This window comes from Syngnathus scovelli, chromosome 13 (genome assembly GCF_024217435.2).
Source record: "Syngnathus scovelli strain Florida chromosome 13, RoL_Ssco_1.2, whole genome shotgun sequence".
Lineage (NCBI taxonomy): Eukaryota > Metazoa > Chordata > Actinopteri > Syngnathiformes > Syngnathidae > Syngnathus > Syngnathus scovelli.
The window spans coordinates 12,661,099-12,683,630 of NC_090859.1; the positions used below are offsets into that span (position 1 = coordinate 12,661,099).

Below are 22,532 nucleotides of genomic sequence, written 5' to 3' on the forward strand. Positions count from 1 at the left end.
GGAAAATGATTACCGTGATGGACAGAGCAGAGTCAGCCGGGTGCAAAAGTCGATAAAATAAAAAAAAGTGAGGGTGTTACCGCCGGTTGTCGCGGTTGTGTTTCATGTTTCACGGATAAAGAGCCGGGGAGGTGCTGTTCTATTACGGTGTCATGGCGGTCAGCTGTAATAGGCGGTAATAATAAGTTGGAGACAGCTTTGCAATGCCGGGAGGGCACTCCAAGCAGCCGCGGGGGGTCGGACGCTGACTGATGTGACACAACGTAGACACAAACACGCATGCACATAATAGTCAGCAAAACAAATACACACGCTAATGAGGAGCTGGAGGGATGCCTACGGGGACTCAAGCGTGTTTGCATGCGAGTGATAAGGACGGCGAGCCTGAGTGGGATGGCGAGGTAAAATAGATCAAACTTTGTCGTTATTTTCACTTTAGAGTGATGATGTGGATTATTTTGCAGATCAATCTTGAGTTGATTTTATAATTAAGTTACTGATCGTATTTTCTGGAGTATAAGTCGCAGTTTTTTTCATTTTAAATTGCCTTTCAAGATGACATGTCTGTTCCTGATGTTGGATTTTGTCAAATAAAGTTCCCCCAAAAATGCGACTTATACTCCAGTGCGACTTATATACGTTTTTTCTGCTTTATTATCCATTTTATGGCTGGTGCGACTTATACTCCAGAGCGACTTATACTCTGAAAATACTTATTTGGTATGTCTTAAAAAGTTGAAAATACTCACATGATAGTCCAGGTGATAGTCCAGGTCCTACCTCCGCCTGACAGCCCCTCCCCTCCCTGATTCGCTGTTATGTCGCTGTTGTTTCTTGTCGTTCAAAAAAATCGACGATTTATCTAAATTGATCAAGTTCCTTTCACATTAGTATTATAAAAAATATTGTGGGGTTACTCGGTCAGTGTGTGTTAAGGCTGCAGGATCCGTGCGATCTAACCGGTAAGAAGCTTAATGTCTACACAGGGGAGACATAACTCCAGTAATATCTCCACATGCATATGTTTGTGAATCGTCTCGGCAGTGATCTCGTCATGTCCTGAAATGTCCTCTCTTAATAATCTCCTTGCGTTCCTATTGAGAAAAAAAAAAAAAAAAAACAACAATCTTGTGTTAGGTACCTAAATGGCTCAACAAAGAAAGTGGATGATTACGACCTAAACAAAAGGCTGAGAGGTGGGGAGGGGATGAGGAGTAATCAGGTGGAAGGCGACTGATGCAGAAAGACATGAAGGGGGAGGCATGGTGGGGGAGACAAAGGCACAAGGTTGTGTACAGCAGCCGCAGAAAGGATGATTAATATGGGCTATTAAGCTATAACACCAGATCATAGTCTGGTCCCTCCGGCCATATTACGCTGACATGATAAAGCGCCTGTATTAGCCATGGGAGAGTGCTAGCGATGCAGATAATAGCCATATCCCAAGAGAGTTGCGGAAAGGAATTAATGCCACCGGAAATCATTTACATTCCAACTTTGTGAACAAACACAGTCGGGGATGACTAGACTGTAACTTTTCGGCAGGTGTGGCTCGACAAGATTCAGGCTAATTCGTTTTTTTGCTGACAAGGACGCCGCCCTCGTTTATGGTAAATACATACACTCATAAGTCCCTCTACTCCTTTGGACTGAGGGAAAATGAGGTGGAAGGGATGAGGATTAGTTTGCCGTCCATATTGAGGCACTCATGGCTCTTTAGGTACTTTCCTCTTTCTATGTTAAGCCTTGACGAGATTTTCATGGTAATGGAATATTGTCAAATGATTTAAGGGATTTACTCCTCTATGGATCGGGGGTTCCCATGGACCGTTTGGGAAAATGTGAAATTCCCAATGGCCACCACCACCACCTTAATCGTTTTTTTTTCTTGTACCAGTGGGAAGAAATCGGGGAAGTCGATGAAGACTATGCCCCCATCCACACCTACCAAGTGTGTCGGGTCATGGAGCAGAACCAAAACAACTGGCTTCACACCAACTGGATACTGACCGAGGGAGCCCAACGTGTTTACATAGAACTCAAGTTCACCCTGAGAGACTGCAACAGCCTTCCGGGTGGCGTCGGAACTTGCAAGGAAACGTTTAACATGTACTACTACGAAACGGATGGCTGGGAGTTGGAGGATGGAGAAATGGGTGATGGGATCACGGAGGAGGAAGACAGGGCCTTGAAGGAAAGCCAGTACATCAAAATCGACACCATCGCGGCCGACGAGAGCTTCACCGAACTCGACCTCGGGGATCGGGTTATGAAGCTCAACACCGAAGTTCGGGATTTAGGCCCCTTGACTCGGAAGGGCTTCTTCTTGGCCTTTCAGGATTTGGGAGCCTGCATCGCTCTGGTTTCCGTTCGCGTCTTCTACAAACGCTGCCCGTTACTCGTCAAGAGCCTGGCTGAATTCTCCGACACCATTCCCGGGTCGGAGGCCTCGCAGTTGGTGGAGGTGGTGGGTCGCTGCATCAACAACTCGCTGCCTTTATACGAACCTCCCAGGATGCATTGCAGCACCGAGGGTGAATGGCTGGTTCCTATCGGCAAGTGCGTGTGCCAGCCTGGATTTGAAGAAATCCTTGGATCCTGTCAAGGTGAGCACAAAAACTTTGAACCTGCTTTTGTTCATCTGGTGTCTTGACTGTATATTTCCACCGAGTGCATGTGCTTTTCCTCGGCTTAGTGGACTTTTTTTTTTTCTCCTCCCCCTGAGCCTCGAAGCACTTTGCTGCTCTCATACAGTCGCCGCTCTGCTAAGCCAAGAGCCCAAACATTCCCGCCTCCGACGTCAACTGACATTCCCATGTGCATCCTGTCCTCTCTTGTTTTCTCTGATGCTTTTTATTTTTAAACAAGACAGCAATTAGCATTGTTATCCTCAATGTATTTAACAAAAATATTCTGACAATACTGTCATTAGTCAAAATGGCCGACGAGTTTCCTCATCGCCTCGTACCGTTCATTCACGAACACCAACTCTTGAATCTTGAATCTTTTGGGCGTTTACCAACTCTCGATATTTCACACTTCCTAGAAACATGGTGCGCTTCAGTCGTTAGCCATTTTGAGTTCAGTGTTGTTCAAGGACACCTAATATGAGCTGCGGAGCTCAGCTCGTCTCGTGACCTTCTGATTACAAGACAGCCAATCTACCCCCCACCCCTTTCCCGCGCCCTGCCGGCCCACTTTGTTGTTTCATTGTCCCCGAGCTATGTGAGGTTAGTCCACAAAGTGGCTTTATCAAGGACCATTTAGCACGTCGAGTTTTTCATCACCAGAAAGTCACAATACTTTCCCAGCTTCACGTGATTATTTGCTACAATGTCTACCTTAAAAATCATCTCCGCGAAAATAGATGGCAGAAAAGCAAAAGGAGTAACTTGAGGACAATTTACTTTCTCGTAAAGGTGGCGGGAACGTCCGTGTTTTATAACTGACAGCGAGTGGAGAGCACGTTTTGTCTGAGCCTCAAGGAGAATTTCTCCTTCCACATGAAAACCCCAAAATGAATTTAACTGTCAAAGTAAAATACAATGTGAGGATGTCTTTAAAAATATATATCGGGAGGGACATTTGAAGGTTACCAAACATTAGGTGCTGTTCGTTTCAAGGCGCGTTGGCGTTTCCAGGCTCCGAGACGATAAAAGTTGTTAAATGCTAATTATTACAGCTTGTTCAACATTTATTTCTGGATAAAAGACGTCTCGCTGCTCACCGGTAAACACGGCTCACGTCGCTAACGAAGCAAAACAAATAAATGTGACTCCTCTAGCAATTAATGAAGCTACAGTCGTTTTTACACTCGGACATGCAAATGAGGTTGTCACTCTGCCAAGTCTTTTTAAACGTTCGAATGAGAAAGGAAATATTTCCTCTAATATAACTCGATATTTATTTTCGTAAACAATCTTGTAAGTTTGGATTGGTGTTGAATTCAGATAAAATATTGAATATTGATTTTTTTGTATATATATATTTTTGTTTTTAAATATATTATACATATATATATTTTTGAATATATTATACATATATATATATTTTAATATATTATACATATATATATTTTAATATATTATACATATATTTTTTTATATATTATACATATATATATATATATATTTTTTTTTTTTTTGCAATGTTAACAAAGCTATTGTATTCACTTCATTTAGTCCTTTTTTGCCCTTAAAAGCGAGACGCGGCGCTCTGAAAATAATACAATTGCATATTATTGCCACGTTCAGCCTATTCAGCACCTGTTTCAAGCACGCACGCCTCGCCGAGTGGGAATCGTTGCAGGTCAGAGTTCAACACAATTGGAGAAAATGTCGCACGCTGCCGAGCCGAGCGTGATTTAACGCGGTCTTTGTAAAAGTGGCACGGAAACAGTCGCGGGCAGCTCGTTCGCACCTCCTTTGTCTTCCTCGCGTTTTATTACCTTACCTCATTGGCACGCCGCTATTCCACTGTCTGGTTTTTATCTTTATTTGACTTCCTCCAATCTCCCTGGTGCTCACGTGTCTTTTCTTTTCCATTTGCCGTTTATCTCCATGTCACTGTCAATCATTTATTGTCTCCCAATTCCTCACGGCCTCACGCTGCCTTTTCTTGAATGCAAGCGCCTACATTAGCACTCCAACGGCATAAGCGGCGGGACCCTTTTCTCTCTTTGTGTCACCACATTATGTCTGTGTTTGCGGAAAAACAACACAGGCCATTGAAAGAAATGAATTTATTTAAAAGGTGAAACTTCTGCGATGGATTTGTATCTCCAAATTCACTTGACATGGTCTTGGAAAATAAAATAGGAATGATAAAGTGCTTTTTTTTTTTCCCCCCAGTCTCGTCACTCTTCCTAATCCAAAGCGAATGGAGTCATTGTTTTCCGCTGTAAACAAACGTAATAAAATGTTTTGCTTCGTGAAGTGCAGTGACAAGAGAATGAAACATTATCGGTTGAATACGAAACTGAAATAAGTCTCAAATTCGCACGTTCCAGAAATATTCCCTTCCGTCGTAAAAAACTCGATTAATTGACCGTTTTATGATACTTTTGATATTCTTAACGGCCGGACAACTTTTTTATTTTTTTTATTTTACGACAAATGTAGAGCACCTAATAAAAATCACAGCTGTGCATTTCATGTCATTCATCAACAACAAGAATCGAAATTAAAGCAATGACTGTAAAACAATCGAAACGATTTCATTCAACACTTGGAAAACAAGTCATCAAAATTCAACTTTATATTTACATATTATGCACTTGTGTGAGGTGACAGATAAAAATTCTGTATGTGCTTTTGTGAAATGTATAGATAATTGGGAAAAGCCAGCGGCACTGTCAGCACAGCGAACCGGCGAAGCGAGACAAGAACGAGTTGGGGGTGGGACTGCAAACAAGGTGGGGGGGGGGGAGTCTATAGATGGACAGACAGATAAAAAGGATGATGGGAAAACAAGTGGATGGAAGAGAAATGGAAGATTTCTCACTACAGGGTGTGAGGCTAAATAGACAAAGAGATGGATGAGTGTTGTTTCTGGGGCGACGGCCACGGAGGACGAATAACTGAGGACAGAAGTGGGCAGATGGATGAAGAGAGAGATGAAGTATGGAGGCGTGGGTAGAACTTGGAGATTGAGTTCGCTCTGCCCAACTCGAGCAATGAATTTTGGATGTGTAACGCGAGTGAGAACATGATTAGATTGAATTTGGGGAGCTCGTGGAGAACAGGGAGAAATCTCAGTAGGACTTCAATCGTGTGTATTTGAAAGAAACCAAATGTAATTATTGCGGAGAAACTCATTCTTTTTCTCTGGTACCTCCACAGATTGCCCTGGGTACAATTTTAGTAACTTGTCAGTACCTGATGGTCCATTTGTAGAAATGTAGAAATGAAATAGAAGTGGTGTCAGGATTGACCCTTGTGGAACTCCGCATTTGATATTCGTTTTTGTCGTCTGCTGAGCAGTTTATATGGTCAGCACTGACATCTCGCAACACTATGACATCATTTTTCAGACTTGTCCAATGCTGCTTCTCACCAAATGCCGATCGAACTAGCCTTCAGTTTGCCTGTCTCGATAATAGACCAGTAGAAACAATGAATAAAGTTTATACGGTTCTGCATATACTAATGATGGAATTTCATCATTAACGGGAGAACAGCTCCATTTGTATTCAAAGCATAAAACAACCAAGGGCATTGTTGAAAAGATCTTAAAGGAGAGCTGCTGAAATAATGAACGCTCCATTGAAGTAGTGGAACACACTGACGGACTGTTTTCAATATTGACAAAAAGGTATGAGAGCTGGATGTCATGATGCAAATAAAGCTAGAATCCAGTGATTGACGGCTTTGGTCTGTTCCGTTTCGAGCCAGGCTGACAAAAGAGAAAATGTTATATAAGATGGCCAGTGAAATTGAGTGCTAGGATGCTAAGGTGGGGAAAGATGAAACGGGATGCCAGTAGATAAAGAATACAAACAAAAACCTGGACGGCATCAATGAAAAGAAATTCCTGGAATGCCGCAGGGAATGTTTCTTCTATTTTTGTCGTCTAAGTGTGTCAGGGGCAATGCTGGATGTCCCTTTGGGATTCTTTGCTCAAGAGGCGGCTCTCCCCTTGATGTTCTCCCGTGTTTGTCAAACTTGTCAAAGACAACAAACAAACAAAAAGGAAAAACATCATTACACGGAAAAACCGAGCTCAGTTTGTATTACTTGTATTCCCTCATTAGCATTTTGGAGTCATTTATAAAAACGCCCGATTCCCACACAATGTTGCTCCAAGCTTCCCTTTTCCTAATGTGGCTTTTGAGTCAAACACTTAGAAGCCAGCTTGAACAAAAATGGACGAGCCGTCATGCGGCACTAACAGAGGCGCCTCGGTGAATGATAGCATAGAAATCTGCAAGGGGCGGATGGAAGCCTTTTCCATCATCTCCTCAAGTATGAATTGAGTCAATTTGCTCCAAAAAGAGCTGCCATTCATCATTTTAGATCCCGCTTCACTGGAAACCGCCTGGCATGCTCCCGTTTTGCGTTCTCCCCTCGGATTCTCTCCTCCTCCCCCCCTCCCTCGCTTATCACCCCATCATCTAAACATGGCCATGCTGTCATGACAACTAAAGTGCTTCCTGAGTGCTTGTTGGGTAAACCAACTTCCCCACTCGGGCATCCTCTAGTTTACCCTCCCCACTGTGAGCAAGCTGCAAATGAGTCCAGACCTAATTTAAATACGAACTGATTTTGAATTGGTTACAATCATTTTCCGAAAATACCCACGAGGTACACTTCTCAAAAATGAAATGAATTTAAATGTGTTTTTTTTTCTATTTTCTCAAGAATTTCATGTATGAATTTTAATAAGTAATTCAGGCAGATGCCGCAGGTGTGTATTTACACTAGTTTTCAATCTGGTTCTGATCCAAATTGTGATTATTCATCCTTGCCCAACGGTATTCTACAAAATGCGACTAACATTCTGATGCTATGTTGATCTTTGAGTCACACGTGCCGGTTGTTTTAGTTTACAAAATATACGTCCATAACATCTTCCCTCATTATCTCATTGTGTTCTACGTTGGCGTTCCTAATATATCGGCGTGCGTGCACTTAATGACTTGCAGCTGTACGTGCAGCTGCACACACAGACACACACACGCATGTTTTGTATGCAGATTGTGAACGGTCCACATGGGAGATGCAGAATTTTTTTTCTCAGATTTGATACCATTCTTGACCCAAGTTCACCTCAATTCAGCTTTGGGTCATTTGTGAGCCGCTTTGTTATGCTAGCTCGAAACGAGTAAACATTCCATAAATATTTAATCCAATATCTATTTTTATTTTGTCTCTGTATTTTAGCCAGACTTATTTATGGTCGTGACATCTAACGTCCAATCTTCCCCAGCCGAGCTTCATTGGTCCACTAAATTGGTTTAGGTTCATAAGCTATCGTGACCTTTTTGCTTGACCTTTTTAGTCTTGGACTGATTGTTGGATGACAGAGAGGACCATTGTCCGGCATGACAGGAAAGCCCCGTTAACTCGATTGTATATGACGACATTATCATCTGCCATTGTTTGTGTTCACACACAAATACAAACGCAAATTGGCAAATAAATGTACACAAAAAGTGAATGAGCGTAATAAACAAAGCGACGGAATCCCAAAACACTCACAAACGCCCAAATATATTCATAAAGTCTTTGTTTGTGTTTCTTAAGCCTCACTGTGGGACAAATACAGGAAGAGGATATTTACTTTGTTTCCTACCAGCAAAGTATTCGAACCAATTTGGCGTCAATTTGTCTGCAGCGTTTAGTGAACCAACAAAAATTTAATGAAAACACTCATGCTGATAAATAATAACATCAAAATATTCGAAACACCAAAAAGGCATTTTAAGTATTTAAAGTGACAAGAGAAGAGGATGCTCGTTAATGGCCATCATAGGACACCATTGGATTTTTTTTAATTGCCCGGGATGCGGTTTTGTGTGATGCATATTAATTGCGTATTAGACACACGCATCTACACACAAATGGCGCATTAGCGTGGATTGCATATTAATTACCTATTAGCCTTTGTTCTGTGCATTAAACGCTGTGTGGCATCAAAAGACAGCTTGGCCAAGGGCAACGCGCACGGGAAGGTAGGACATATTTTAGTCAACCATAAAAAAAAAATGAAAATGAGCAATCTGATTCCAATGATTTAAAATGATTGTGTCACTAATTCAGAAATATTCATGACATTGTCAGCATATGTCCTGGCACGTTTGACAAATTCGGGTTGTAGTTAATTAATTTCCAATGATGATCAGTGTTCACTTTTATGCATGCGTGATGAATTTAACATAAATGGAAATGAGTAACACATAATTCAACATCAATAATGTTGCTTCCTATGAGAATTGACTGACTGACTTTCATTAAAGCAGCATGCAGGTGTTTTATTTTTTTTTTATTTTGATTTTTTTTTACCTCCTCTGTCTTGCTAGGTATACATTTCCAATGTGACCCTTTATCTTAATTGACTTTATTTAAGTAATGACATGCGTAAAATTAGAATGAAATAGACTGACACTTTCATTGAATTAATTTAATTCCATTGAATTTAGGTCATTTACTCATCCCTATGGACAAATTTTAGATTGCTTGGTTAAACTTTTGTCTGTATTATTTTTGCTTGGACTGGTTTGGATCCAAAGATCCTTATCCTTGCCGGGTTTTGTATTTGAAAGGAACAGTTACTTCATTCTTTGTAATCTGTCTGTGGGGGAGTTGGAGCTTCAAGTCAAGGGGAGCTACCGGAGATGATGGTGGTGATAAATCTGGTGTGTGTATGTGTGTGTGTGTGTGTCGGGGGGTGGGCTGGAGAGATCAGGTGTCCAATTGTCTCTCCCACATCCTGGGTTATGCACACAGAACAAAATAGAACTTTATTGTGGTATTTATAAAGTCTCAAAAAGCAGTTTAGCAGCTCAGTGGTTTGGACCAAAACTCCCGGGCCGGTGTTCAACGGAGCGTAGACGATGACCACTGCCAAGGTTGTTATCCATTAACAAGAGTTTTGTTAGAAGGTCGCTTCCTACTTCACTGAGTGGAATTCATCGACGGATTCATAAAAAAGAGAAAGTGAAAATAATGTCGAAACAACCGGTCGAAGCGGAATCAACAGCGCCTCTGCTGGTTGTAGACCGACATTGCACGCCATGATTAAAATCCCACACAAGCCTTTGCATTTAACACAATCACTTAAATGACGAGTCAGCAAAAACTATGCCCATATGTTTTCCAGACGGTTTATCCCCATTAGGCAAGAGGTGATGTCCACCTCGGACTACCGACCAATCACAGAGCACTTAAGAAAACAAACAAGCATTCACACCGACGGAGGATTTACTCTTCAATTAACCTTCCAAACAACCTAAAAAAAACAAATCGGAGCGCGACGCTCAGAACGAGAACATAGACGTGCTAATCAGTCGTCGTAAAAATAAACAATTGTCATTAGGCTCGCTTTCATGTGTGGCATCGTTGAAGCTAAAACTGTGTGTACGGGGGGGTTGGCCTGTCAGACGGCAAGGTCAAAGCGAGAATTTTTCAGGCCTAACGTTCCGTGACAAGTGGGCAAGGTTCCATCAAGGTGACTCACTGCACGGGCACACAGAACCACACACAAATCTTGCACATCTCCCCTCATTCCTATTTACCTCTGTGGTTTTATCTGCGCTTAATGTAGTTATTAATCACACTTGCGGTCTGAATGGTCCACAAAAGTGCCGCAATAAGAAACAAAGGAGCGATCAAGCCTTAAGAGGACAAGGCTCCCCCTGTGGAAGCTCCATTATCACACGTGTCTATTTGTATCTGTCTACCAGCACAAGTCAGAAGTTGTCGATGCATTCTTGCGTGTTAACATTCGCTGTACGTCCACCCCGTTTATTTTTTTGGAGATTACATCTTGTTTCTCGCATTGTTGTGAGAGCACATTTTTAATCTGCTGCTGGCGACAAACCGGTGAAGTGGAGATTGACGGGTTGAACGGTTCGAATCGTTTTTTGACAGCCGCATTGTGACAACTCACAGCCCCGTGCGCGATCAATATAGCGAGGAAAAACAACAGAAGACAATTGACTTGCTAAAAAGTAGGCTTCAATGTCAACATTTGAAGAAAAGTCCTTCCCGGTAATCCCTTGAGGGATCCTGACAGAAACTTAGAAGAAAAACAATGCAAGAAATGTTTTTATTTCCTTTTTATCACGCCGATCGGTATCTCTGATGGCATCGAAACTCCTCGGGAAAGTGTGATTGCCACTGTGACCTCGTTCTCCGTCAAAGCAACTAACTGCTTTCTCTTCTTCTCCCACTTCATTTGACCTTTGCCTCCATGCCGCCCTTTTCTATCTCTACATCTGCGACTATCATCTCATCTTTAAACACCCCCTTCCTCCCTGCGGCATCCGCTCCCGTCTTTCAGCTTGCAAAGTGGGGTTCTACCGCTCGCTGCTGGAGTCTCTTCTCTGCAGTAAATGCCCCCCCCACAGCGTGGCCCGGCACACCGGAGCAACTGTCTGCAGCTGCGAAGAAGGATATTACAAGATTGACTCGGATCCTCCCAATATGGCCTGCACACGTGAGATTCGACGTCTCTATTTGTACAGATTGACTTTTGATTTATTGTCTAAACAGTTCTTTTGGTCAGACAGTGAAGATTATTTTATTTATTAAATAAAAATAAGAAATATTTTCTAATAAATATTGAAGATTATTTTATTCATTAAATAAAATGTATAAAATAAAATATTATTATATATAATTATATATATAATATATAAATATTATTTAATAATATTTATTATAATAAATATTGAGTAAATTATTATCATAAAATATTTATAAATTAATCTAACCAAAAGAACTGTTTAAATAGTATCTTAAGAAGATAAATTCACAAGTGACTTTTGATTTGTTCTGACTGAGAAGTCCGCTTTAACTTTCAGGGCCGCCGTCGGCTCCCCGCAACGCCATCTCCAATGTCAACGAGACCAGCGTCTTCCTGGAGTGGTCCGTTCCAATGGAGTCCGGTGGCAGGAAGGACATCCGTTACAACGTCCTTTGCAGACAAGTCTTGCCGGACGGAAGGGGATTGGAAGAGTGTGGTGCCAGTGTTCGCTTTCTGCCACGTCAGGTGGGCCTGACCAACACTTCGGTGATGGTGGCCGACCTGCAGTCCCATACCAATTACAGTTTCCTCTTGGAGGCCATCAATGGAGTTTCGGAGATGGCTCAAGAGCGGACGAGGCAGTATGTGTCACTCAATGTGACCACCAATCAGGCTGGTATGTAGTCGATTTACAGTTTGTCCATAAATGGTCGTGTGTGGGCGGAGCTTAATCAATGAGACTAATTATGCTGATGACATGCATGTTTACATGATGGCAGTATAATTTTTTTTTTTTTCCGTTGTCGAGATAACAGATAACAGATCTCGCCATGCTTGTCAATCTGACGAGCTTTCTTGGTTTCTATTCAAATGGAGATTAAAATTGCAAAAGCATCTGCTTGGGAAGCCAATTTTTCTTGTTAACAAATAAATTGTGCTTGCGTAGTTTTGTTTGTAATGAAATGGCAAGATGGCGGGATGATGGAACGAGCGGAATAAAATGTCTGCGTTCTGCTTCCATTTAGGGGATAAATTGAAAAAGAAGACAGTTTATTGACGAAAGGTTCGCATGCTATCGTGGAATCGGAGGAAGTCGTAATAGCGGACGGTCACTCGGTCTGGGAAAAGAAGAGACAGATGGTTGTTTGACAGTCAAGAGAAGCGACAGACCTCTAACCCCGCCGTCACTGTGACTGTCAGCAATCTGAGTGGATTACACCAGAGCGCAGAGCTCCCTTTGAGTTCATCGGAGTTGTGGCGGGATTAGAGTTAACCAAATTGGAGATTAGGGATTACATTAGATTACATATGACTGGTAAAATCGCCACTCCTTGGCAATGGGTGCAATTATTCTGGTTAAATTACACTTGTTCTTTTCATTCAAGTGTTGGGAAGCCATTTTGGACAAATTGGCTCTTCTTATGTTAATAGTTGTCAATATATCATCATTCATAAATCCAACAGATCACATGATTTTTTTATTTTATCCATAGGCTAGTTTGGAAATTTGTCAAAATCTCATCTGGATTGGGATCATGGCGAAGTAGTTACCGTATTTTTCGGACTATAAGACGCATTTAAAATTGACAGTGCAAAATGCAATCTTAATATGATTAGAGAGTCAATCAATTAACAGTTTTTCTATCATAACAAATATTTCTGTGGTTGTCACCCATAAAAAAAAGGGGTGATGATTACACAAGCCCTCAATTTTTTTTGTTTAAACAAATTCACGGACATTTTCCCCCAAACGTCATGTTCTTATCCAGTCCGACCTGAAATAATGTGCAGTAATGCACATAATATTTGAAAAATTCCCAAAATTTTTGAGTGAGACCACGCCTTATAACCTGGTCCAAAAAATACAGTATCAGATTTTTTTTTTTTTTTCAACAGAGCAACAAAATAATTCCATTACTGCCTCCAGCAGATGGACAGAAAGATTACTCCGAAGGTATGATAGTTACTTCGTGACAGCAGGTTGCTTACACACAGTGAGAAAAGATATTAGTAAGCCCCCAAAGGACCCCCAAAATGTGCTGGTAGCAGTTCACAACAGTGCAAACCGTGTTAATTTCCTCACGGTGTTGTGTTCAATGGCTTGATTAAGGCTGACAGCTTTGTTATTTACCAGAGATGCAAAACAGATGTCACCTTTCCCAGATGTTGCTACCATCATCATTCCACTCAGGCTTTCTGCATCGTTTCAATCCTATTCCCTGCTGCACTTGAAACAATCCTGAGCCCATTTTGGTTAGTCGCGTTTTTCTGATCAGTCCTTGCGTTTTGAATCGAGACGAGAAAGCGGGCCAGCGGGAGAGCTGACAAGCCAGAGGACGAGTAGATCTGAAGTGTGGGGAAGTGTCATACTTGATAAGGGGTCAGATAAACAGACCGTTTCACGGTGTCCCTGTAAAGCCGCGTCGAATAATAAAACGGCGGCGCTGAAGGGCAGGTTCACGGAAGCGCCATGTCCATCACTCCGACTGGCAGATTAGAAATGTTGGAGGCCGTTATGCAGCACGAACACAGAACTTTATGAAGTTGGGGATTTTGTTTTTCCTGAGAAGTGTATTGCAGATGTTATAAAACCAAAAAGATTAGTTTGAAATAGAGTCGGGAGAAAACAAGATGAAATCGGTGAAAGCTTATCTACTTCTCTTACACTTTTGGTTCGACTGATATTTCTTTCGGCGTACTTATAAACCCGAGCTAGATGTTCGAGGGTCTGTATTGATTTTTTTTTTTTTGCTTTTTCCAAAGGCTTGCAGACAAAGTGGTTGGCTCGGGTTTTATTTTCAGCACTGTGATAATGATGTAAGGCGGAGGTACTTGAAGTTGACAAGTGGGCAGCTGTCAGCGTTAAGATAAAAAGTTAACGTGCGGAAAATTGCCGACGTTGGTGCTCATTTTATGAAATACCCCAAAATGTTTGCGCACGAGAAGCGCGACGGTTTTCCCGTCGTGTCTGTTTAAGAAAGCCTCATAATTTATAAATATAAAAAGTACTTTGAGTGCCTTATTCCCGGTTAATCTGCAGGAAAACTAAAAGCACGATGACAGCCGAGCCTTTACAGTATTTAAAAAGTGTGTGTCGGTTTTTGGTTTCAGGCTTTTAAGATGTTGCAGATAGGACTTTTGTGAAAGCATCTACTCCAGGATACAGTTACCGTTGTATGTAGCCGTGATTTATTCCCCGTAGAGTTCTGCTGAGACCATTGAAACTGAAACGTTGTTTGGTGTCACACACACACACACACACACACACACACACACACACACACTCACGTTGTCGACGTTGCCAGAGGGAGCATTTTGCCTGGTTAAAAGCCTCTTGTGTCGTAGATTCTCCAACTGTCCCTGGGAGAGTTGGGCCAAGCGTTCAGGTTACGTTCAGGATGGCTCAATGACTCGCGCAAATCGGCTCACTCCAGAATAAATTATCTAAAAATGTTCAAATCGAATTCACACAACCTCAGGCTAGCATGCAAAGCTATGCTGGTACTTTTGAATTTTGACGTTTTCTCCCATTTTTTTTCCTGAATTTTTCACAATTAAATTCTCAACTGTTCAAGTCTCAATTTTTTTTTTACACCGCCCTACATGAACCAGGAAGTAGCTTCCTAAAATTGCTCCTCATATTTTTTTGTGTTGCGGCTCCCTCTGCATTGTGACAGATTGATACAGTTCGACTCGCCTTCTGCCAGCATTGAATGAATTGCCCAAGATTTAACGGGATAGTTTAATTAGACACTCGGGCATTTCAATGCCAAAATTTTCGCTGAGCTGCCTTGGCCTAGAAATCATCTCATTGGTTGGAACAGCTCAGTGGGTTGAAAACAATCAAAAATTCCCGAAGGAGCTTGAATACAAAAAGTGTCGTGCCGTTGGGGGGGGGGGACCTGATGGATGAAATGAGTCAGTCACAAATTACAACTGATTGGAAATATCTTCACAATTTCGAAATGGTTTCAGAACAGCAATTTTGGCGCTTTGTGATATTTTCGACAGTTTGATTAAACTTCCTTGTCAGTTGTCAGCTCTGTTGTAATTGTGTGTGTGTCTGTGTGTGTGTGCGCAGCACCTTCGCCGGTGAGTGTGGTGAGAAAAGGTCATGCCGGTAAAAGCAGCATCGCACTTTCCTGGGCAGAACCGGACCGACCCAACGGTATCATCTTGGAATACGAGATCAAGTATTTTGAGAAGGTAAAGGAACAAATGTTACTAATAGTCGTCCTTTAGTTGCGCAATACCTTATTTTGCCGATTTACGTAACCAAAATATTCTACTGCCGAACATATTCTGGGTTTTCTTCACAGTCCATGATTTTGCTGACACCTACTAAACGGCACCTTGTGAAAATAATGTTGCCTTTCCCCAAAGCTGTTTTGAAGGTGGACATTGTTAAAGGGAGCAATTTGATGCTTCAGCTCAGTTCAGTGATCCTGTGCCCTTCCTCCTCTCTTCCTTGTAAGCATTCTTTTCTGGGAAGGTCATAATAAAGGTAAAGAGAGAGAGAGCGAGAAGGGGAAAAAAAAAAAAAAAAGGTTTGTGGTCAGTGGTTAGCTAATGGTTTCTGGCTAATGGACTGGCTTTGAGCCTTGTTTAAACCTGATGAGGTTACACTTGGGTAACTGATCCTCAGACGTTCAAACAAAGCTGAGCACTGAGCGCACCAGAATTTTTTTTTTTTTTTTTCAAATATTCACTTTCTCTTCCAACAGGAGCAGGACTCCAGCTACACCATCATAAAATCCAGAGAGACGGAGATGGTAGTGGAAAGCCTCAAACCCTCTTCGGTCTACATCTTCCAGGTCGGACAAAATCCATATCGACATCGATTAATGATAATGAGATGACACGGAAAAGAATCTACACAAGGCGGGCGAGCACTTGCAAAGATTTAGCTTATTGGAAGTGACGTATAAATCAAACAAATGGTCCCTCGGAAATAATAATGCGCGGACCAATAAAGATATTTGGAAGTGGTTATAGTCAGTAGAATTCAATACTGAGCAATCAGTTCCAGGCGGATGATCAATTTGATCACACTTGATATTAATCCCCCCTTTGAGAAATAATAGAAATAATGTGAGGATTGAATATGTGTGGACTTTGCAGGTGCGAGCCAGAACGTCTGCGGGCTACGGCGCTTTTAGTCGGCGTTTTGAATTCCAGACCAGCCCTTACCGTAAGTTCACACAAAAAAACGGGGAGTGTAAGCCCGAGCGGGCGAGCGTGGCGATATAAAAATCTCACACCTGTATCAGCAGTATAGTCCAAGACTTTTTACATCCTTTTTTTTTTTTTTTTATTGGCAGTAACAGCCACGAGCGAACGTGCCCAGGCATCCATAGTAGCGGTGGCCATCACTTTGGCGCTCGTCCTGCTGGCGGTGGTGGCTGGATTTCTACTCAGCGGACGGTAAGGCGGCCAATCGGTTCGGAGTCCGCTGCGCCACCTGAGCCGTGCCCTCAATCAATTTGACAGATAAGCAAAGTGATGCTTCCCCCGGGGATCGGCCTACGTTGATGTAGCTCGATTTCATGTGGTTGGATGGAAATCGCTGATCTATGTTATGATTACCTTCAAACGTAGCCCCGGAGTTGTTATGACAACCCGGTCGTTGCTCTTTGATGAGGACGATAGTTGTCCGAGGCATTCCTCATCTCGTTGGATCTGGATTGGCATCAGAAGTGTTTAAACTTGTGTAAAAGGTCGGGATAGAGCGAAGCCGACGCATCCGTCAGTATCACAGCTCCAAGCTGCAGCCTTCAGCCGTATCCGCTGTGGAGGTCACGTAGAGCAGCTGCTGTGGTCACAATGCTTTACTGTCAGAGCTTGGATTCATGAATATCATTGATCCTTGTTGGAGAATATGCTGAGCCGCGCTGTTTTCTGCCAGTGTGTTGTGTCTGTCTGGGGGAGTGCCCAGCATGCAGTATCTACAACGGATGGGCCTCGTAAAAAAAAAAAAAAAAAAGTCTGGACTTTAGTGGAATATATGCTGTGTGGCCAAACTCATCAATTATCATTAGAATATTCATACAAAAATAATTCAAAAAAAGTGCCTGGATTATTTTCACCAAATATATGTAACAATAATAATAAAAAAATGATAATAATAAATTGAAAATTCTCATGTATAGTACATGTGTGACAAAAGGTTGAAAATGGAAACCCAAGAGAATAAATAAAAAAATAATTCAAGAAAAGTGCCTGGATTATTTTCACCAAATATATAACAATAATAATTTAAAAAATAATAATAATAAATTGAAAATTCTCAAGCATAGTGCATGTGTGACAAAAGGTTAAAAATGGAAACCAAAGAGAATAAATAAAAAATTAATTTAAGAAAAGAGCCTGGATTATTTTCACCAAATATATGTAACAATAATAATAAAAAAATGATAATAATAAATTGAAAATTCTCAAGCATAGTACATGTGTGACAAAAGGTTAAAAATGGAAGCCCAAGAGAATTTCCCCTGTTGAATTTGGGCCAGGAACCCAGCCCCAGGCCACCCCCCCCCCCCCCTCCCCATCTTTACTGTCCAGACTGCTAACGCACATCCGTTGACATAGAATCAGGGCACACATGTGCAGACGCACTTCAACGCAGTGATGCATGTCCACACGCTTACACACGGACGTCGGCCATACAGGAAGTCCGAAGGCCGAGTAGCCACTGGGCAATCTCAAATCCCTTGACTCAACAGATCCGGAAAGCTAGACACCCTCGGGCTGACACAAAACACACACGCACGCACATATACAGTGAATATCCAGCTGCCCATGGAAAGCCTCTTGGATTTTCTGTCCTACACAATAAGAGCTGCATGCGTGAATATTTGGAATTTGTTTGACTTACCCCCTCAAAAATGACAAAACTAAGCTATGCTTACCTTAAATATATTATACATGGAAATTAGGGCAGCAATGCTTTACTCAATTGACAAATAATCAAATTTCAAGTTTGATCAACCGTGAAAATAAGAAGCTCGTGTTCTTGTTGAGCATTTTTGGCAGGCATCATAAATTTCCTGATTGGATTCAATTACAGATGGTTAGCCGGCATTAAAATAATTGGAATGAGTGTGTGTGTGTGTATGCACCCATGGCTTTTTGTACAAAATCAATCTCCTTTGTTTAATCTAGGTTATCTGATTGTATCCGATGGCTCGGATGTGTAAATATTGACGTAGAGAAATTGTTTGGACTGGCGCAAACTCGTGGGTGGATTTTTGGGTACACAGGCAAAAAAAAATATATATATATATATAGTAAATTGCTTATACATAACATTTACAAAAAAAAAAAAAAAACTTTCCTTCTAGTTTGCTGTTTAATTATAGGAAAAAAAACAGAATAAATAAATACAAAAAATATATTTTTTCTCTTTCCTAGGCGGTGTGGCTACAGCAAAGCAAAGCAAGATCCCGAAGAGGAAAAAATGCACTTCCATAATGGGCATAGTAAGTTTACATTGCATTTCGCCACCATCCAAAATACATTCTGGATTTCCGGGTGAGACAATAAGTCATCAGCGATTAACTATGGAGGGTTCAAACGGTGGCCGTGTCGTTACGGGTTAGTTCCCCCCCGGAAGGTCTGACCATGTGTGTCTCCATGACACTCCAGCCAGAGATCTTCGGGGCATTTGATTGTTGGCACACTGGCCGAATCCAAACATAGCCATGATGGTTTCCCCGTCTTGACTGCCTCATATATTTGGCAACATTTTGGCATTGTCTTCTGTAGCCCATCTGTTGCAATTAGGGGTGACCGAGACTGCCGTGTTGGCTCATGAGAAGCAGAATGCTGCCAGAGTGTGTTACTAGCACACTGAAAGACTTACCACCAATATAAAAAATGTTTTATGCTATTTGTGTGTCTGCAGTAAAGTTCCCGGGAGTGCGGACCTACATTGACCCCCTCACCTACGAAGACCCTAACCAGGCTGTGCATGAATTTGCCCAAGAGATTGACGTGTCATTCATCTCCATCGAAAGAATCATTGGCGCTGGTAAGTTTTTTTTTTTAGCTTGTATATTTGCAGCTCTAAGCTCTTTGTGTGTGCCTCAGGGGAGTTTGGCGAGGTGTGCAGCGGCCCGCTAAGGTTGCCGGGGAAAAGGGAGATGCAGGTCGCCATCAAGACGTTAAAAGCGGGATACACGGAGCATCAGAGACGTGACTTCCTGTGGGAGGCGTCAATCATGGGCCAGTTTAATCATCCTAACATCATTCGTCTGGAGGGCGTGGTCACCAAGAGTCAGTGTCTTCTAATTATTAAAAAATATAATATAATTTATTTATTTATTTACCGTAATTTCCGGACTATAAGCCGCGACTTTTTTCCAAAATTTTTAACCCTGTGGCTTATAGTCAGGTGCGGCTTATATAAGATTTTTTTTTCTCGTGATTTTTGTGATGACTTGATCACTTTTATACACTCGTAAAAAGGCTGTGGACCACTGTTGTGCGGTATTATTTATTTATTTATTTATTTATTTATTTATTTATTCTTTTCAGGCAAACCAGTGATGATTATCACCGAATACATGGAGAATGGATCACTGGACACATTCCTGAAGGTAGGGAAAAAAAATATATTGCAAGACACAACTGACAAGTGGATGATAAGAAACAAATTTAATAGAGGTAAATATGGCACTAACTATAGACAATGGGGATGAATAATAATGAGCAAACTGAAAGCTAATCAGTGAATGGATTATCGTCGCTAAAGCGTGTCCTTCTCGGGATGTAAAAATGAATAAATACATTTGGGTGATTTTGTTGAATGCTGCACCGCAGTTGTTGGCAAAGCGGATCAACGGGGAATGACAATACAGCCAATTAGCTTTTATTATTCCAGCTAAATGCCTCATTAAGTTCAGACATTCAAAGCCAAATGTAGCTACTTGCTGCAAACATACTTCACATGACTGGAACGACGGGAATCTCAATCGTTCTTGCTGCAAACCACTTCAAGCTTTTCATACCTTCCAATGGCACCTTGATCAATTAAAGCAGTTCAGGTTTGCTTCTTAAATTGGTTCATCTCAGCAATGTCAAAATGGTACTAAAAATCCTTCAGAATGTTGTGAGCAGCAAGGGAAGTGCTAGCAGGACGGTCCTGGATGCCAAAAGAAGGGAGGGAGGGGTCGAGCAGCAGGCAGAGCAGCTCGCAAAAGCCTGTCAAGTAATTACATGGATGGCTGCTGTACTGAGGACAGTATAAATGACACCGCCAAGTGCCTGGACGGGCTTCTGGATTAGTTGTTGCACCATTTTGACAATGCGGTAAGCGATGCTCATACTCGTACGTCAGGCTTAACACGGAATTGAATTTCTAAATGGGACCTTACACTGTCGATGCTTTGGTGGGCTATAGAAGTGGTGGAAAATCAGATTGAAAGCACAAAAGGAAAGTAGGTTCATGGTAACAAAGGGGATGTACCCTGATGATCAATTTAGGGCTGTCACAATTGAATATTTTTAGAACCGATTATTCTTTTGATTAATCGACTAATCGGATAAAAAGTTTTTTGCATGAAAGTGTATTGCAAAATCATTTTCCCCATTTACTGTTGGTATTGTTTAGTGATTAAAAACTACCGTATTTTCCGCACTATAAGGCGCACTGGATTATAAGGCGCACCTTCAATGAATGGCCCATTTTAAAATTTTGTCCATATATAAGGCGCACTGGATTATAAGGTGCACCTTCAATGAATGGCCCATTTTAAAACTTTGTCCATATAAAAGTCCGTATTTTTGGACACGCCTGCCGTAGTGGCTCAATATTGGTCCATATATAAGGCGCACTGGATTATAAGGCGCACTGTCGGCTTTTGAGAAAATTGGAGGTTTTTAGGTGCGCCTTATAGTGCGGAAAATATGGTAAATGAAATAAGTGTTGAGAGGCTGACACTAAAAATGGCTCTCAATTTGATAATCGATTGCTTGTCGATTAATCAGTTCATTTTAACAGCTGGAGCTCAATTCATCCCATTTATTTTTTCGTCTTCCACTCCAGAAAAATGATGCTCAGTTCACTGTTATCCAGCTGGTTGGTATGCTACGTGGCATTGCATCTGGCATGAGGTACCAAACACGCACACACATAATTTGATATTGACAGCAATTCTCCACGGCTCGCTTCTAAAAGCCAATCGTCTCCTTCTGGCTAATGAATGCAGGTACTTGTCTGACATGGGTTACGTCCACCGCGATCTGGCAGCTCGAAACATCCTGGTCAACAGCAACCTTGTGTGCAAAGTGTCTGATTTCGGCCTATCCCGTGTTCTGGAGGACGACCCTGAGGCTGCTTACACCACACGGGTAAGGAGCTGCATTTTGATTCGGGAAAGCGCCTTGGCAGTTTGTTTTCATTTTCACATAAAAGAAATTGCTTGTCCAACACAGCCCAAGGTGACATTTAAAAGTTGAACAACTACTCTGTTTACAATAAATGGTAAATCACGTATTGAAAGGCGGAAAGTCGGATTATATTGTATGCATTTTTTTTTTTTTATCCACACTCCACAACAGTGGACGTCTTTTTTTTACGAGTGACATCCTCTCAAATGAATCTCCAGCTTCCAGCCAATTAGTCGCCTCGGCCTCTCCGGCACTCAATTAGCGGCAAACATCCCGTCACTCACCTCTCTTCCTGCTCCCCACTCATTCTCACTCGCTGGCGTTTTCCTCGGCTCCGACTGAACAGCGTGAGGAACATCATCCACACCCTTCACATCATCAGACTCGGAGATATCCCGCTGCTGTGTTCATCAATGCCGCATCAAGCTAATTTCACTTCTCATCGACTGAAAGCACATTTGGCTCAGCAGTCATCCCGGGAAATGTTCTATCTTAGCGATGAACGTTTTATAATGAAGTCACGCGGCTGCACACACACACATACACACACATCGTATTTGTAAAAGAATATCAACCTTGTTATCTTTATTGCAAAATTAGCATTCATTAACATGACGGTGGGTTGTCTCGTGTTTGAGTTCAGTTCAAAATCTTTGGTAATAAAAATGAAAAAAAAATTTTTTGTAATATTCTTATATATTTTGTCACAGGGCGGGAAGATTCCAATTCGCTGGACAGCTCCCGAGGCCATCGCATTCCGGAAGTTCACCTCAGCCAGCGACGTGTGGAGTTACGGCATCGTCATGTGGGAAGTGATGTCGTACGGCGAGCGTCCATACTGGGAGATGTCCAATCAAGATGTAAGTTCTGGAATTTTTGTGTATTTTCACCTCACACAGATTCATCCTCCCTAATCATTTGCATAAAATATTGCAGATATTTTTAAAATGCCTTGT

At 41.8% G+C, this 22,532-nt stretch overlaps 1 protein-coding gene across 1 annotated transcript in view; it reads left to right on the forward strand.

Annotated features, from left to right (window-relative positions):
• The window catches only part of LOC125979519 (ephrin type-A receptor 5), a 52,641-nt gene that overhangs the window by 23,548 nt on the left and 6,561 nt on the right, over positions 1-22,532 (forward strand). Inside the window, exons 5-18 of the mRNA XM_049737834.2 lie at positions 1,898-2,606; positions 11,002-11,157; positions 11,525-11,863; positions 15,269-15,393; positions 15,912-16,001; positions 16,309-16,378; positions 16,509-16,611; positions 18,598-18,665; positions 19,091-19,216; positions 19,276-19,461; positions 19,723-19,784; positions 21,233-21,300; positions 21,396-21,537; positions 22,287-22,436. Coding sequence (XP_049593791.1) covers positions 1,898-2,606; positions 11,002-11,157; positions 11,525-11,863; positions 15,269-15,393; positions 15,912-16,001; positions 16,309-16,378; positions 16,509-16,611; positions 18,598-18,665; positions 19,091-19,216; positions 19,276-19,461; positions 19,723-19,784; positions 21,233-21,300; positions 21,396-21,537; positions 22,287-22,436 — 2,394 coding nt within the window. The remainder of the gene's footprint in view (positions 1-1,897; positions 2,607-11,001; positions 11,158-11,524; positions 11,864-15,268; positions 15,394-15,911; positions 16,002-16,308; positions 16,379-16,508; positions 16,612-18,597; positions 18,666-19,090; positions 19,217-19,275; positions 19,462-19,722; positions 19,785-21,232; positions 21,301-21,395; positions 21,538-22,286; positions 22,437-22,532) is intronic.